This window comes from Filicampus tigris, chromosome 11 (assembly GCF_054856515.1).
Source record: "Filicampus tigris isolate MCC_2025a chromosome 11, RoL_Ftig_1.0, whole genome shotgun sequence".
Taxonomy (NCBI): domain Eukaryota; kingdom Metazoa; phylum Chordata; class Actinopteri; order Syngnathiformes; family Syngnathidae; genus Filicampus; species Filicampus tigris.
In genome coordinates this window covers 2723673-2741026 of record NC_141227.1, presented here as the reverse complement: position 1 = coordinate 2741026, position 17354 = coordinate 2723673, and the positions used below count along the sequence as shown (strand labels likewise).

The 17354-nt window shown below is 38.7% G+C and overlaps 1 protein-coding gene across 2 annotated transcripts in view; it reads right to left on the bottom strand.

Moving 5' to 3' along the window:
• Nucleotides 1-15487, bottom strand: part of ncapd3 (non-SMC condensin II complex, subunit D3) — a 30909-nt gene extending 15422 nt beyond the window's left edge. The window contains exons 1-20 of one of the 2 annotated variants that reach the window (XM_086045799.1): nt 15400-15487; nt 11121-11293; nt 10788-10950; nt 10503-10672; nt 9368-9532; nt 9231-9292; nt 9071-9158; nt 8832-8965; nt 6402-6474; nt 6187-6312; nt 5776-6028; nt 5568-5606; nt 4503-4589; nt 2607-2680; nt 2386-2520; nt 2040-2260; nt 1627-1824; nt 1446-1543; nt 1253-1362; nt 688-795 (exon numbers count right to left, since the gene is read on the bottom strand). In XM_086045799.1, coding sequence (XP_085901925.1) covers nt 688-795; nt 1253-1362; nt 1446-1543; nt 1627-1824; nt 2040-2260; nt 2386-2520; nt 2607-2680; nt 4503-4589; nt 5568-5606; nt 5776-6028; nt 6187-6312; nt 6402-6474; nt 8832-8965; nt 9071-9158; nt 9231-9292; nt 9368-9532; nt 10503-10672; nt 10788-10950; nt 11121-11293; nt 15400-15451 — 2529 coding nt within the window. In that variant the 5' untranslated portion in view covers nt 15452-15487. Of the gene's footprint in view, nt 1-687; nt 796-1252; nt 1363-1445; nt 1544-1626; nt 1825-2039; nt 2261-2385; nt 2521-2606; nt 2681-4502; nt 4590-5567; nt 5607-5775; nt 6029-6186; nt 6313-6401; nt 6475-8831; nt 8966-9070; nt 9159-9230; nt 9293-9367; nt 9533-10502; nt 10673-10787; nt 10951-11120; nt 11294-14126; nt 14302-15399 lie in introns of those variants that run through there. The other variant, XM_086045800.1, reaches the window with a different exon arrangement.
• Nucleotides 15488-17354: the final 1867 nt, after the last annotated feature.

Here is a 17354-nt window from a genome sequence, read left to right as displayed (position 1 = left end):
ACGCAGTCAAGGCTGTCTCCATGGCAACGAGATGACATGTTTTGGCGTGCTGGCTGCAACACTGACTCAGATTTTACGCTTACACAACTGACGACTCCACACAATGCCTAGACATCCCTGACACTTCACCGCTTTTGTTGACTTTCCCACAAGCTCCTCTGCTATTGCTGCAGATGCGCTAGCTGGATAAAGTGCCTGGGTGTCACTCCGCCCCCCCCCCATTCCCTCCTTCCACATGTGCATGCAATAGAGTTCAATTGTAATGTCTTTCGTTATGTGATTGTGCATAGAGCAGGAGGTTGTTTTTTTTCCCCCCAGGGCCATACAATGGTCCCCTTTTAAGGAGCATAGATTGGGCCTTGTTTTTATCCCTCCCTCATTCCCCATATTTTCTTGTTTTTCATCTAAGAAACTGGGGCGCTAAAGTGAACCACCGGGCTTCCCGTTCTGTCTCCCTCTGGTAGTGTTATTTTTCGTGTTTCTTGGAAGGGTCGTGACTGTGACGACAAACTCCGTTTGTGTTTTTACATACTTGGCCAACAATTCTGATTCTGCCCACCTGTGTATTAGCTAAACAACTGGTGGTCTATTTACTTTAATTATATACTTTTTCACAGCACTGACTATTACACAGAAATTATAGTGTTTCTTTAATCTACAAAATAAAGTGAAGTAGATAGGTCTCACCATTAGCTCTTCATTAATGTTGTGGGTCCCATTTTCATTCAGGATGATACCAGCTAGATAAGCCTCACAAATTGACACCAGCTCACCACAGTGATGACTCAGGAAAGCCTAAGGGGACAAGGGTTATGCAAAATTAATAAATTGTCATATTTCATCAGAGGTTTGATTGATTGAATTTATTAGCTGATAGCACAGAAGATAGAACACTAAAACGTTTCATCACACAGTCAAGCATCAAGGTCTTATTTCCATTGTGGTCCGCAAGATAAAAAGACAGACATAAAAGGGCAACCTCAAATCATCAGCGAGTCTAACAGCTAAGACCAATGAATTTAAAACATTCACGTAAAAACTTTGCAAAGTTGTACCTTCAAGTAAATGAATACATTTTTCTTTTAAAGTGCAAAAGTGGGTAATAGCAGCAGAAGCAGCAGCGCAATAGACTATACTTAAATTTACCAAATTAGAACATGAAACTAAACAATTATGACTACATTTGTTTGTGGATTTAATGACACACTCTCATACCATGGAAGCTACAGAATAAGAAAGCATATTCTCCGACCTGCGTCTGATTGACATCTTCACTTTTGCCAAGTTGATGCAGAGTATCTATAGCAGCACTGATAACCTCAAGAGACATAGTAAAGGACTTCAACCAACGCATCAGATCATCTGCAGACAAACAAAACAATTAAGGCAGACCGCTTAAAAGAAATGACACTGATCTATAACCAATCACTGTAAAGATCACTCACCAATTATCCTATCCTTTGTGTCTTCATTCAAGTGAGCAGAAATTTCTCCAATCACACACATAATGTGACAGCAGGTTGTCACGCTTACATCTTTTGAACTAAAAAATAAAATAAAACCTGGACGCTCACTAATCACAGACTAACAATGCAAAATTTGTAGATAACATGTAGCCCACCTTACCTAACCATGTTGTCCCAGGCATCCATGAGTTTTCCATAAGGAATTTTGGCTGATGCAGTTGATGCAACTACCTTGGAAAGCAGCATCCAGGCTCCACCACTGTGATCAGCCTCCGTGTGTGAAATCAGATTAGCTATGAATGTCGCAGTTAACTTGTTTTGCTTAGTCCAGATGGTGACGGCCTGACTGATACATTGGCTGGAGAACAAAAGATAACATTTGAAATAAACAAAAAACAAAAACAACAATTCCTGTGTATATAAACATAACTAGAGGACACATAAAATTAGGGGTTTTCGATCTTTTTAAACACACACTAAACTGGGAACTGGGAAAACACACAAAAAGCTTACATGTACTTGAAGTTCACGTGACATAATTCATGCTTCTGAATAAAGAACAAACTGACAAACCTAAGGTTCTGATATTCAACACATAGAAGATTTAGCAGCTTCCAGGTCAGCCTCTGACTGGTGTCAAGATGGCGGCAGGCAGAGTATGCTTTGACCTGGCTGAGCAAGACGTGGTCTAGAGCCTCCAGGGCCTTCTCCTGGACAGAGCTCTCAGAATCCACCACCGCTGGCACTACACATTGCAGCCATGCCTTCTGCACCAGGCTGCAATCTGGTTTATCCTGGTTGCGGCAAATGACAGGCACACAGAAACATCATAGAAGAACACAGCATAACGGATGCAATGCTTTTCATGCACTCAATTGTTAGTTGTTGGAGGGTTGCAAAACCCCTAATGCGGACTTACATTCAGGATCTCTCCCACACACTGCAATGCTTTCTTCTTCACAGACACAGCCGGGTCTCTACCGCGCTCCGAGAGCACAGAAAGGTTCTCCCAGCTCATAGGGATCACACCATGCTTAAGAAGACCAACAAGCACCTGGGCGAGGAAATTTCATGATCCGTAAAAATACATCTGCACGCTGCACATCAAGTATGGAATTATTAGTGGCCAGTTCATAATACCTGCAGTGCTGATTTGCGAACATTAGACTTGGAGTCTTGTACACGTTGCATGAGAAGCGAGATGTTTTCTCTTGCTGCATTGAAAATAAACATCGGCGTTAGAATACATTAATTCTAAACATACTATCTAAGTACGCCAAACAGTTGTGTCTCATTTTTCTTTTTCCATCTTGGAATAGGGCTAATAATTCAAGGTCAATATATATCGCGATAGACATGTGATCAATATCAACGTCGTCATAAAAGTCATGATCCCCCCCCCCCCCAAATCAAGAAGCAAATGACAAAGCCGGCATTCTGCGTGCTGTCAACAGAGGCTACATTATGACGTTATATTTGTGCCACAATTGTAAGCACCTAAGAGGAAATGTGGAGCACAAAAGTGTGTTTTCAGTGCACAAGAACGATTTCTGTGAATCGAACCACCAAAGAATCGCTTGCTTGCATGCACGCGTGCGCAAACGTGAGTATGGCATACATTCACTGAATGAAAAAGTGTGTCTTAACCTTAAATTTGTTTAAATAAATGAATAGTTGCCTCAATGCAACTCTTGCAATAAGATTATATTGCGCATACTAACATGATCAAACGCCTTCGGATCAATATTCCCTCTAAACTGCGCATGTGCGCAGTTGCACACTGCTCTCACGTACTCAGCGGATCAAAAAAATTCAAAGCTGAGCGAAATTGCCATTAGTGCAATATTAAAATTGCCACAATATCATGTCAAGATATGAAAAGCAGCACATCCATTAAAAAAGACAGATTGTTTCCATTTGTGCGGTTCCAACACCATTTGGTGGTTACTTTATAGTGCAGTTTCATTTGAATTAGGCATGCTTTGGCCACCTACATTCAAGTTGTGCTTTATGTCATTTAATCAATTGAATTGGTTTGATTTTATCTTTAAACAATTTGCAGTTTCAGTTTTTTCTCAATACAATAGGTTTTTTTTTTTTCTTTTTAAACTGTACCTGTAATTATCAATATAGACGGAAATTAAACTGGTATTGGGAAACACATTGCCCAGGCCCACTGAGCACATTATGAAATTTATTTACCGGTAATCTTTTTAATGATCAATTTGACTTTTTCACTTGCACTGACTTGTTGTTGTATATTGTTGTTTAGGAATAGACCGATATGTTTTTTTCAGAGCCAACACTAATGCCGATTATTAGTAGACAAGGGGGCAGGTAACCGGTATTTGGAGAATCTCTAATAAAGTTAACTGAAAATGTAAATAAATAGTTCCTTGAAGTTAACACTGTTTTGAATTGATTTATCGGCCATCAGATTTTTGAAAGATGCTGAATATCGGCGCCGATAATCGGTTAATCCCTAGTTGTGTTATATGTTCAAATAAATTGACCTAAATTCAGCCTTTTTCCTCTGGGACATTATTTTCAATCATTCAAAAAAATAAAAATCTAAATATATTGATATCAACCAATATGATATACTTTGTATCGTGATATATTTCTCAGCCATATCGCAAAACCTTGTCGGAATCTTTCAGTCGAATTAAGAAATACATTTTAATTCCAAATATTGGCAGGGGATTGAGTATTTGGATAGTTGCAGCCAACTGGTTGACAGCACTGCCTGCCAAACTGTGGTCTGCTTGAGCTAGGCAAAAAAATAAAAAATTGAAAAAAAAAACAAAAAACCAAAAAAAAAAAACACTGCTCCCTGAGGAGAAGTCACCCTCTTCACATGCTTGTCACACCGAAGTGCACATGAAAACAAAATATATGGTATTGGTTACTTTGAATAAACACATAGCTGATTGCAAGACATTATTAATCTCAATTTTTCATCAATGGGCCAAGGCAGGAAAAACACCTCCATCAAATGCACAATGGCAAGCCGTTATAGCATTTAGGATGACTCACCATCACAGAGCAAGCTATCTGTGCCACCGACCTCCACAGTCCTGAACGGCAAAGATTGGTAGGTTTTCTGAGGCTGCTGGGTGCTGCCTGAAACACAATTCAATGCCAGTTAACATCACTAATCCAGTAATTCCAGCCGAAATGCATCGATTTAAGTGAACAATAATCTTGTTATGCAGTATATGACAAATATATTCAAATCCATTATACTTTTTACAATTTGGCTGTTCTCGTCACCAACATTTTTCCTCACTGCAGATTTTGAAAAAGAAACTATTGTGAGAGGATATCTTTTCCTTCCACTTGGTATCGCTTCATAAGTATGTTTCGCCGAAAGTCCGGGGTGGCGGACACACATGCAGACAAAATGCCCAAATACCCAACATGGGGGCTGCACTAACAGCAAACTTTGATGTCAAGAAGGGGGGCACAGAATACCTTTGACATACAAACAGCATGCAGATTTTAAGTTGTTTGCACTGAGAGATATTGAGTAGATGTGTGCATATATGTACACAACATCATATTTGTTTTGATTTTATTTACATATTAATTTTCACTTAGCATCATAAACATTGTAACAAATGCTGTGTTCTATTCTTTTTTATAAGAGATTGTTCAATAGGGGGGAAATTATCTACTCAAATATTTCAAAATAATACATGGTAGACATTTCTTAATGTACCAAATATTCTATATTTTGTTTGAAAATAAAATAGATTGTGATTAGTGGGAAAAACATGCTGTTTTTAGTTAGCTAAATATTTCCTAAAACTATATTTTAGAGCTACAATTTCAAGCAGTAGCAAAAATGACTGAACATTGAACCATTGGACATGTGCATTCAAAGGTTTAGAGCAGGTCAAATTACCGGTAAATTAACCTATAAAAGCGATTGTGCATTTTAGGTTCATCCTTAGTTTTTCCCAAAAGTGCAACATCCCTAACTTGATGAGCAGTATAGTTACCATTCTGCATTTGCAGGACTCAATCGCCCTACAGTTCCAAAGCCTAAGTTCTGACAAAAAGCTACTGCCACTCCACACAATACAAACAAAACTTTACCTTCTGTGGTTTCTCCTTCCAATACAGTCTGGGTTACAGCTAGAAAAAAAAAAATGGAATTTAGATATTCTACAGTGACAAAAATATAACCATACAAGCTTTCGTTCACATCAAATGAACGACAATAAGGCCAATAATACTGATCTGGCAAGTAAATATCAAGACAAGAATGAAAATTCTGCAGGGAAAAAAATGTAAATTAGATTACTGGCACAGAAGAGGTTTTGGACAGCGCAGGTAGCATTGAATGAAGGCATTTCCAGACACTGGGCCAGGCAGGCGAAGACATGGCTTTGGACAGTGGGTGAGTGATCATTACGTCGAGTGAACAACAGGTTCTGGATTAAGAATTGATGTGTCAAGTAGCAGGCAAGACCCGGATCGCCACATTCCTCGAGTCTCCTCTCTGGCTGCCCCAGTAGAACCATCACAACATCCACAGAGAACAGGCGGGACACCATCTACCAAACCGGTCGACAATATTGGGTCATATTTTATGTTTTTTATAACATGGCAAACTGCTGTTGTTCTCCAAATCAGGCTGCATTATCATACACAAAAACATGACACTTATTTTTTTAACCTGCATTGTATTATACGTGGGGAATAAAAGGATTACCTTTGAATGTCTTGAGAAGTTATACAGCCACTTGATGAAGTGTGCATAGTCTGTACTTGGCATCTCGGATATGAGAATGCCAACAGCCTGGGCTCCATGGTTTCGAAACTCACATTTTTCCACAATCTAGGTACCATAGAAAAATACAAAGATTACATCACACAAGGTAGATGGCATAAACTGCAATAGCATGATATTTTGACTGAATGACTCACCTGAAAGCAAATGTGCTGCAGAAGTACTTTTAAGAAAGGAAGTGCCACTTCCTTCAGCTCATTCACAATGTGACTATAATTCCAAATGTAGAGAATCACAATAGGGTATGAATACTTACACAATTCTGATGGAAAGTATTTCGTTACAATATTGAGCAATTAAGACAAGGATAAGGACCCCCCACTGTGAAATGCAAACATTCAATGTGACCACAAAAAAAGACTACAAGAACTGCAGATATCTTTTTTGGGTACACAAGCAACAGATGGATGTAAAATGAAATTTCATGCCTATGCAATTTTAAGTAGAACCTACAAAACATTTTGGTGTTTCATATCTGTGTGGCTCAGTTTCTTTTCCTTGCAAAATCGATAGTAATTAGTTTGCATGTAGAAGAGTTGCAATTTAAACTAAATGTTATTTTCTTTCAGAATCAGTCGTGCTTGCAATTGATTGAATTTTGATGTCAAAGATTCATGAAACGCAAAGTATAATCTTAAGATATATTGTCAAAGGTGGAACATAAGGTTAACTTCACCCTTTTTCACATTTCTTTGCTCAAAGAACGGAGAGTTTTAACCAGCTCCCGAAATATTATCCGAGATTTTGGGAGGGTCCTCTGAAGTAAAACGTGTCGTGGTTACAGTCATAACATGTTTTCAATGTACGACAACCAACTGAGATTGTTGAATCCTTAAAAGGGAAGTCAACCCAAACATATTTTTTCAAGAATATGTTCTATGTTATATGCAAGCCCACTATTTGAAACAAGGCATTCTGATAAATATTGAGTTTGTGGAATAAGAGTTAATGCACCTGTTTTTAGCCATCTCTGGGGGCGGCCATTTTGTCACTTCTGTTGACAGAAAAAGACATTACAATTGCTCACGGCTCAGGTAGAAACCAATCATGGCTGACCGGTTTTCTGAAGGTGAGCTGTGGTTGGTCGTTTCCTGAGCCCTGGGCAGTTGTGATGTTATTTTCAGTCAACTGAAGTGGCAAAATGGCCGCCCCCTGAGATGGCTAAAAAGGGGTGGATTTCGCTGCTTAATTCCACAAATGCAATATTAATCAGAAGGGCGTGTTTCAACGAGTGGACCTGCTGTGAACATATTCTTGAAAAAAATATTTTTGGGTTGATTTCCCCTTTAAAGCTGTCTGACCGATGTGAGTAGCCCCCTGACAAGAGATCCTACAAGCATATAAGAATCTTGTAAATGAACTCTGAGATGCTGAATTGTACTTCTTTACATGGGCATTACCATTCCCACGGCATTGTCCATCCAGAGAAGCACTGTGGGGATTTCTGCTAGACTTTGATATATGACTAACTCTTAGGGCCCTATTTTTGTAGACTGGCGCCTACGTGCTCGGCGTAAAAACGAGCATAACTTCATTTTCGTGCCAGCGCAAATCTAGTCTAGCGTGTTTGGGGCCGTGTTGCGCTTGTCTGGGCATGCCAGCGCACGAAGCAGCCTGGCCTCTGATGCACCTTAATTTGGTGACATAAAGCAGTCTGCGCTCAGCGTCAAACTAGGTGCATCTTTCTCTTCATAGTTCTAGTTCAATGTGTTTGTGAATTTGGTAGATGCGCTATGCCTCACTAGGCGTTACTATCGCACCCCCCACCCCCACGCATGTCGCAATTTAGTGACAAAAATTAGACCACATTTTACATGGGCTGAATGGTCTATTTTGCAGCGCAGGTGGTCTGACGCGATTTTGGTGTATTTAGTAGAGGCGCAGGCAGACAAATTCAGTGCTCCGCGGACAAGCGTGGTGGCAGTCATGGTATTTACTTATATGACACCATTGTGGGAAAATCGCTCTGAATCATTGTAGGAATCAATTCATTGAACAAATTATAATCATTATTATTTTACAATTATTTTAATAGCACCCTCATCACTATTGTGAGTGCAGGGGTCAAACACACTCATGATCGGGAGGTGCAAGGCGGTCTCCAATTTCCTCTGTCACACACATGGCCGATTACATCATCCAAAAGGGGAGATATTGCAGTTTACCTGCCATTTGCCAACGTCGTGCACAAACTCTGGTGAATCTAATTCCGCTCCATACCGCCCTGATTTTGATACAAATTAGGGATGCAGAAACAATTGGCCATGAAAACACTACATCCCACAATGGTGCACAAAGGTGTAAACGCCCCATTACACCGAATTCTATCAGCGCAAAGTCTAGCAAAATACCAAAAGAAAGAAAACTCCACCCATGCGCGCAGTTATACTGCGCTTTGTGCTAAACTTGCACTCGGGATAAAAACGGGCCCTTAATGTGAAGAACCAGAACTACATACATATAATCAACAATGGAAAACCTGATGACCTAATTTACAGTACAATCTCAAAAGAACTTCCATTTATGTAGTTGCTTAGACAATAACAATCATACTCAATAATGTTTACCAGACAAAGTGGATGGCTTGAACACGTGTGGCGAGCACTGCATGACTGGGTACAAGCAAGGTTGGTCTGCCTCTCTCGCCTTTATTCATCATCAGGATTACATATAGAAGTCTGTCGAAAACACTTCTCACAGACTGGACAGACAAACAGATGAACCAGAAGATTGACAACCCTCAATTATCCTTGATGATCTACTGGACAAATGCACAACATAAATACAATATGCGACTGAAAAATACTTCTTTTTGGTCCCCGTGTTTTGCTGAGCAAAGCAGCTGCAGGCCATAGAAGGCCATCTCAGGGACGCTACACAGTTCATTGATATCTCTGTATAGAAAGGACATAGGCATCAGGTTCTTGTAAAAATCACAGAAGAAAAACAAACAAAAGAAAACTTACTGTCCAGCAGCAAAATTTAGCTCTCCAATGACTGGCTCAAAGTAAATCAACTTACTAAAAATCTGCAGATAAAATAAAAAAGTTAATTAAGAAAGGGTGCAATCAGGCAAAAGGTTGGCTGGGATCTTAATTATTACCTGTGTGCAACTGCAAGCACTTTGTGGTTTGTCCTTGAGTGAGAACGTCTGCAAAAGTCTGAGGAGACTTTGAACCAGAAGGACCACAGCATCTCTGATCCTGTTTAGATCTTGGCTTGAGAAATTAAGCTCCTCTTCCTCCTCGTCTTCCTCATCCACTTCCATCTGCATGCAGCACACTTAGGCATCACTATTGGCTGACATCATTCACCACATTCATTGGACCTACCAAAATACTGCGCATTGTTCTTTAACCCATTAAAGCTGGGGACGCACAAGCGCGTTTCTACCACTAAAGCCGGGAGCACTGTTGTATGTTTCTCCCTTTAAAGCAGAGAGAGCGTATACGTCATTTTCTTTTTTTAAATCCGATTCTCAGTCTCTTAGCCAATGAAATGCATCACAATAGACATGTGACTGTGTCGTGAGTCGTCGAAGGATATCCAGAATTTTTTTGAGGAGTAATGGCGGCGCAATCGATCGCGGGAGCTCTGGTATAAGTCATGGCAGTGATATAGACGACGCGCTTGCGGACTTTAAAGCCATGAAACCAGCCAAACGTGATATATGGTTAAGATATATGTTCGTAGACAAAGAAGATTTCAACGACTTTGTAAGAGAATACATTATGGTAATTACCATTTGATTATTTTTTTATTAAAAATAGTGCTTCACTCGCATCTTCGGTTGAAACAGTACAGATTAATAAACTCGGGCCTGTGTGAAAGTCATGTGTCTAAAATCTCAAATTCTTTTGGAATTATGTTTCTGCTTCAGGGGCTGAGACAATTATTTTGTAGGTGTTGAATTTCCGCCAAAATGTCAGCTTTTCAAGGGTGACTCCAATGACAACCGTAGGTTTTAGAGAGATGTCTAACCCTGAGGGGTTTCAGGCCTTAATTCACTGCCATTGACATATTTGTCTTTTCACAATGCAGCCATTCAATCCCAGGAAATTATTCATATTTTTTTCCTATTTTTTTCAAACGTTCGGGTAAAAGAGGGTCGGAAAATGTCTTGCAATGAACGAGTTAGAGAAAAATGCTCAAAAGCTCAAATCTAGGGTTAGTAAGAGTCATGCTTAGTCTTAAAGTTGCCTTTAAAATAAACCATGTTGGTTTGTTGATTCTGAGACCTCTTGAGTTTCCTTCCGGAGTGGTTTGGAACGCTTGTTGCCCTCTGCCTGAGAACTCTTGAGAGTGCCCTTCTTGCGCTTTTTGCCAAAGTCCTGAGGCCAACAGTGAGTGCTTACACTCATGCAAGTGTCCAATAAAACCTCATGAAAAACTTTGCTGGCAATGCTTCCTAGAAAACAATTACGTTTCATTGTTAGTTGTGAAATTAAATACAAAACAAAACTGTTCTGTATTGAAAAACAACACCTTCCGCGGTCTGTGCATAACGTGCTGTGACTGTTTACCTGTGATTCCAAGCAGCAACAGATAGATGGAAGCCGCGTGGAGGCTTCCCACCCTCTGCTGAACATTAGCTGCTTTGTCTTTTCCTGTCAATATAAAGAAGGACAGCACAGCCACCAAAGTCTGCACCGAAACACCATTCTCCCTCAGCTGTATCCAGATACTCTGCAGTAGAACAGACAGGAATCAGATCATCTTTATTCAGAATGATTGTCTTAGACCTAAATACTGCCCTGAATGGCAGAAAAAAAATCCTCATCAGTCCATCAGGATGGTGTTTTTAAATTAACATTTATTTTTTCATTCCCAAATGCAAGAGTTCACAGCAAACATACCTGTACACTGTCATCTCTGCTAGAAGACTGCAATTGCTCCTCAGAAAACGCCAGTAGACACATGTGCAGCCTTTTGAAATCTTGCGCTCCACAGGCTGCTAGTTCCCCTTCTATGTTATCTCCCATTGGCATCATCTCTGTAAATTCTGCATCCCACACTGCATTCACCCAGGCTGAAAATCAACATTACCAAGAAGCACAACAAATAGTTACCCACCATAGTTGTCATTGAATATTATATTTACCGTACTCCATGTTAAGACAAAAGTGACATTATGTTCCAGTTAACTTAACATGCATGTTTTGGGGATGCGGGAGAAAACCTAAGTAACTATGGACTGGAGACAAAATGCTAATTCCATAAAGGTGAGATGCAAAGCCTGAACCTCTCGACTGCGAGGCTAAACGCTAGTTTAATGCACCCCATTTTGTATTATTTCAACATTTTTATTTAATCACTTGAAATAGGATGAAATTAAAATTGTGTCACAAAAGATAGATTTGAAATCTGAACGAGAGAATGCAATGAAAAAAATCAGAAGGGAAACAAGAAAAGAGGAAGTAAGGAAACAATGAAAGAAGGAAGTCAGGTGAAAAAAGAAGGAAAACAAAGAATGATGCAATCAAAGGAAGGGAGGAGGCAAGGAACCAAGATAGCAAGGAAAACAAGCAAGAAAGAAAACAAAGTAAGAATACAAAATAGTAGAAAGGAAAGGATGAGGCAAAGAAATGAGGAAGAAAGGACACGAGGAGGAAAAGAAGGAAGGAATCAAGGAATATCACGAAGGAAGGAACCTGGGGATGAAAAATCGGTGTCCCAATACTTTTGAACAACATGGCCACTTCATTAGGGACACCTGGGAATGGAAAAATTGGGGTGTCTCAATACTTTTGAACAACATGGCCGCTTCATTAGGAACACACGAGGATGAAAATTCTGAGTGTCCCAATACTTTTGAACAACATGCCCAAGATGGCTGCCGCGCTGGGGGGTGAGTATCCTCAGTCTAGCTAATGTCCCTGCCGAAGATGGCCACCGCACTGGGGAGACCTCGGGGTGAGTATCCCCAGTCTAGCTAATGTACCTGCCCAAGATGGCCGCCGCACTGCGGAGACCTCGGGGTGAGTATCCCCAGTCTAGCTAATGTCCCTGCCCAAGATGGCCGGCGCACTGAGGAGACCTCGGGGTGAGTATCCCTAGTCTAGCTAATGTCCCTGCCCAAGATGGCCACCGCACTGGGGAGACCAAGGGGCAATAACACTGGTCTACTGGAAATGAATGGTGAATTTTTGTGGGTTTTTTAAGTGTGAATGAGTTGAATGTGTGGAAAGTAGGAATTTTGGGGGTGTTGAAAAGCTGAATGTGAGATGAATGAGTTGAATGACTTGAATTTGTGGAAATTGGAATGGTGTAAATGTGAAAAGGTAAATCTGCCAATGTAAATGAATGGTGAATAGTTTAATTTTTGTGGGTTTTTAAGTGTGAATGAGTTGAATGTGTGGGAAGTAGGAATTTTGGGGGTGTTGAAAAGCTGAATGTGAGTTGAATGTGTTGAATGACTTGAATTTGTGGAAATTGGGAAGGTGTAAATGTGAAAAGTTGAACGTTCCAATGGAAATGAATGGTGAATAGTTGAATATTTGTGGGGTTTTTTTAAGTGTGAATGAGTTGAATGTGAGGGATGTAGGAATTTTGGGGGTGTTGAAAAGCTGAATGTGAGTTGAATGACTTGAATTTGTGGAAATCGGGAAGGTGTAAATGTGAAAAGTTGAACGTTCCAATGGAAATGAATGGTGAATAGTCGATTTTTTGTGGGTTTTAAGGGTGAATGACTTGAATGTGTGGAAGTAGGAATTTTGGCAGTGTTGAAAAGTTGAATGTGAGCTGAATGACTTGAATTTGTAGAATTTGGAATGGTGTAAATGTGAAAGGTTGAATTTGCCAATGGAAATGAATGGTGAATAGTTGAATTGTTGTGTTTTTTTTAAGGGTGAATGAGATGAATGTGTGGGAAATAGGAATTTGGGGTGTGTTGAAAAGCTTGACCATTATGAATCGAATGAGATGAATGTTGTGAATTTCAAATTGGAATGATGTAAATGTGAATTGTTGAATATTGCAATATGGGAATGAATGGTGGAATTTTGTGGGGTTTTTACGGGTGAATAAGTTGAATTTTTGGGAAGTAGGAATTGTGGGTGTGTTGAAAAGCTTTTCTAATGTGAGTTGAATGAGTTGAGTCGTGTGAATTTGAAATTGGAATGGTGGACATGGGGAAATGTTGAAAGTGCCATTGGAAATGAATGGGTTTTTTGGGAGTGAAAAATGGCAAATATTGGGGAAACGGTAAGTTTGGTTAACGTAAAAAAAAATTTTTTTTAAAAAATACTACCCCGGAAGGCATGAATTTGAAATTGAAATGTAAAAGTGGCACGCCAAAAAAGTGGAGTGGAATAATAATAATAAACTGTAGGAATAACGTGTGAAGGCAAAGAAACTACATGCTTTTCCATGGGCAATAATCCCCACAGTCTAACGCATTTCCCCAGGCTTTTATGCTAGGGCTTCAAGTACTTCCGAGCAATGATCTCCTTGGCCAGGAACTGTCAGATGTTCAGGCCAATGTGAGCAAGCGCATTGTCATTCTGAAGCAGCAACAAATTGTCCTACCATAATTCTCGCTTCTTCTCATACATTGAACAAAGCAAACTCCACAGGATCTCTTTGTATATGTGCTGGTTAATTGTCCGGCCTAAGGATGGGCTGATTCCCGGTTTGACGGTTTACCAAGGTTTTAAAAAGACAAGGTTTCAAAAACCACCTCTAATTAACTTTTTTTCTGCTTCTTGGTGAACAGTTAAACATGGAAGAGGGAGAGAGGAAGATGTAAGAGATAATGCAAACAAAGACAACTTTTTTTCAGTGAAAAAAATGGTGCCAGCAGGTGCTATTTAACGGCAAGAACGATATGTGTAGCCCACAGGTCTGTTCTAAAAATAGCTCACCAGTGATGGAGCACTTTTGTGTCATGTGTGGATCGGGATTTGGACCCATTCACAGATATGACACGGAAGTTGAAGAGTAAAAAGTCTTTATCAAGAAAAATACAAAGTAACAACAGAGATCATGACTGGAAGAGAGTTTGCATCCTCACTCCAAGAAGGTTGGACGTACTGACAATGTGTCACTGTCTAACTCAAAGTTTTAAATTATAAGACTTAAGGGTCATCATAAAGAACAAAGCATAAAAGGACCATAGCAACTGCAGAGCAACTGATATATCACGTAAACAACCAGTCATAACACTTTGACTTATTTAAGATTTATTTATTGAAACTTCACATGGTAGACGTATCTTCTGTACCAAATTTCTATATTTTGTTTGAAAATGAAATAGATTATGTTCAATGTGCACGTGTGTGTGTGTGGGTGGGTGCTTGGGGGGTTTCTGTTTTTATTTACCTAAGCAAATATTTTCAAAATGGTTATTTTAGAGCTGTAATCTACCAATACCATGATACCACGATAGTTTTGCTCGTAGTTATCATTCCGGCCCATGCCTAGTCTGGCCCACAATGAAGGAGAAAAATGGTAGTTTGGGTTTGAAATGTATCTTTTGTGACACCAGTTCAAACGTTTTTCTGAAAAAGATGTAGGCACTGTTAATATTGTTTTAACTGTAATTGTTTTAATTTGATTGTAACTGTACATTGGTTTAATATTGTAACCTGTTGAGTCAAGCACACTGTAAAGTCTGTAATGTGGACTCGCCTTTTGTTTTGTCACTCCTCGCTTGCCGTACTGAATGTTTGTGTGAATGTGTGTGTTGGCGGTGGGGGGCTATTTTGATTTATAACTACAAGATTACACACGCACATAAACACATAGGAGATATTACACAGTTGTTCCCAACATTGTTAAAAATGCGGTTTCCGGAATGCGCGCGCTGTATTCGCCAGGACCGAAATAAACTTGCTCAGTGTTCATGAATAAAACATCATTTGAAGCCAAAACGTTAGTCAGTTCTTTAGAGGAAAAGGAATAATTACTTTGACTGAAACTCAACAATGAGATTGGAAATTAAATCAGTGTGATGGTGTAAATAGACGCCCGCTGTGCCAAGGTCATGCTTCAAAAAATATTTTTTAGAAATCTACGCATGTACTCCTAAACACAGAAAGAACGTACATCGAATACATCTTAAATTAGTGGGACTTACACACTACTCTTTAAAGTAACATTGTTTTGTCTGCTATTGGCTCGTATTCGCAATTTTACCTTGTGGGACTTCTTTAAGCTTCAAAAACTGCAACGCAGACGTCAACTCCATTTTGAATTAAGCCGCCACAAAATAGAGGTGTACACATGCGCAGTAAAAACAGTTTACTCGGAAGTTACGAAATTAATGGCGTCATGTCCGATAATCGGAGATTAAAACGTTTGTCTTATTTTTTTAATCGAAGTAGACGACACATGACAAAACGAAATTTAAAATAAATCTTTCTCTATAATGGAAGTAATTTGCTCACATACATACATACATACATACATACATACATACATACATACAAACACATACACACACACGCACACGCACGCAGAACGTAACTAACTTTTTTAGTCGAGAGGGCTGTCGATCATCTTTAACAAATGTACAGTACATGCATTTTTATTGACAGAATATATTTTACATTTCAATAACTGTTCTTTTGTCAAGATAACAACAAATCAGAACAAAAACAGAACAAGACATTCCAGTTCATAAAGTTTACACATTAACATAACATTTAGTAAATACATAGACAAATTGTTGACAGACTTAAAATAAACAACTTGGAGTGTATGTCAAATATCTTTTTACCTTTCTCGTTATCTACAAATTTGAAAGAATCATGTAACAATCAATATCAATCCATCCTAAAAAATAAAAAAAACTTAAACCCACGAAGTAAACTTTAATTGGCTTTGTGAATGTGAAATCCCTGAAATTCCCTAACAAAATAAAAAGTGGCAATTTTCTTTAACTTTGTATACAAAACAAGTGATATTTTTACACTCATTCTTTATTGTGCGACATGTCTTTTGAGAAATATGTTGTTGTTGTTATCCTTTCGGCTTGTATATTTCTGTATTTTCCCAGAGCCTGATACTAATGGGACATTGATTGAAAAGATGAGTTAGACTTTCTTGATCAGTCTTCCAGAATGGACCAATACAGTACATACTAATAACCTAACCTGCTACACAGGCGATAACCACCACTCTGAAAAGGATCCCACTTCACAGTCTTGTTCTTAGCCCTTTCTTATATCTACTATCCATTTGCAATGCCTTGGTTCTACTTTTAGTACCCTGTAGAATACTACTGTCAAAGTAGTGATATGTTATATATATATATATATATATATATATATATATATATATATATATATATATATATATATATATATATATATATATATATATATATATATATATATATATATATATATATACATATATATATATATATATGTACACATATATATATATATACACATATATATATATATGTATATATATATATATATATATATATATATATATATATATATATATACATATGTCATATGTCATAATCTGTTACTCTGAGTCAGTGGTGTTACCAGGATGCCAGGTGTGGGTGGGCATTATTACTCTTACCTGGGGGGGGGCAAAAAAGGGCTACAATGCTGAAGTAGGTCAAAATCCAGAGTAGGGCTACTGCACCTTAAAACGTGTTTTGTTTTCTCCTTAATTGAGATAACTGTTGTTGTGATTTGGGCTAAACAAACGTTTATTTGATTTTGATTTTTTATTTCCCATTCATCAAAACTACATCCAGTTTTCTTTGGGTGGGCAGAGTGTGTCCGTCGGTGGGCACTGCCCACACTGACAAGAATCACCCGCCCCCACCCCACCCCCGTAACGCCCCTGCTCCAAGTGCTGTTATTTAATTCCCAGTAAAACAACAACAAAAAACAACACAAAAAAAAACAGTTAGTTTGCTCTGAACTTTGTGCCTGAAAATCAGATTACAAAGATAGAAATCATTGAACATCTTAGAATGTTTCTATACCTTTCGTAATATGGGTAGAGTTAGGTATTTCGTCCAACTGTAATTTATTTTGTGTACTCTTTTAATAAAACTTCATTTTTAAAGATGTAAATATATTGTATATTGTGTTGATAAGGTGTAACCACTAACCTATGCT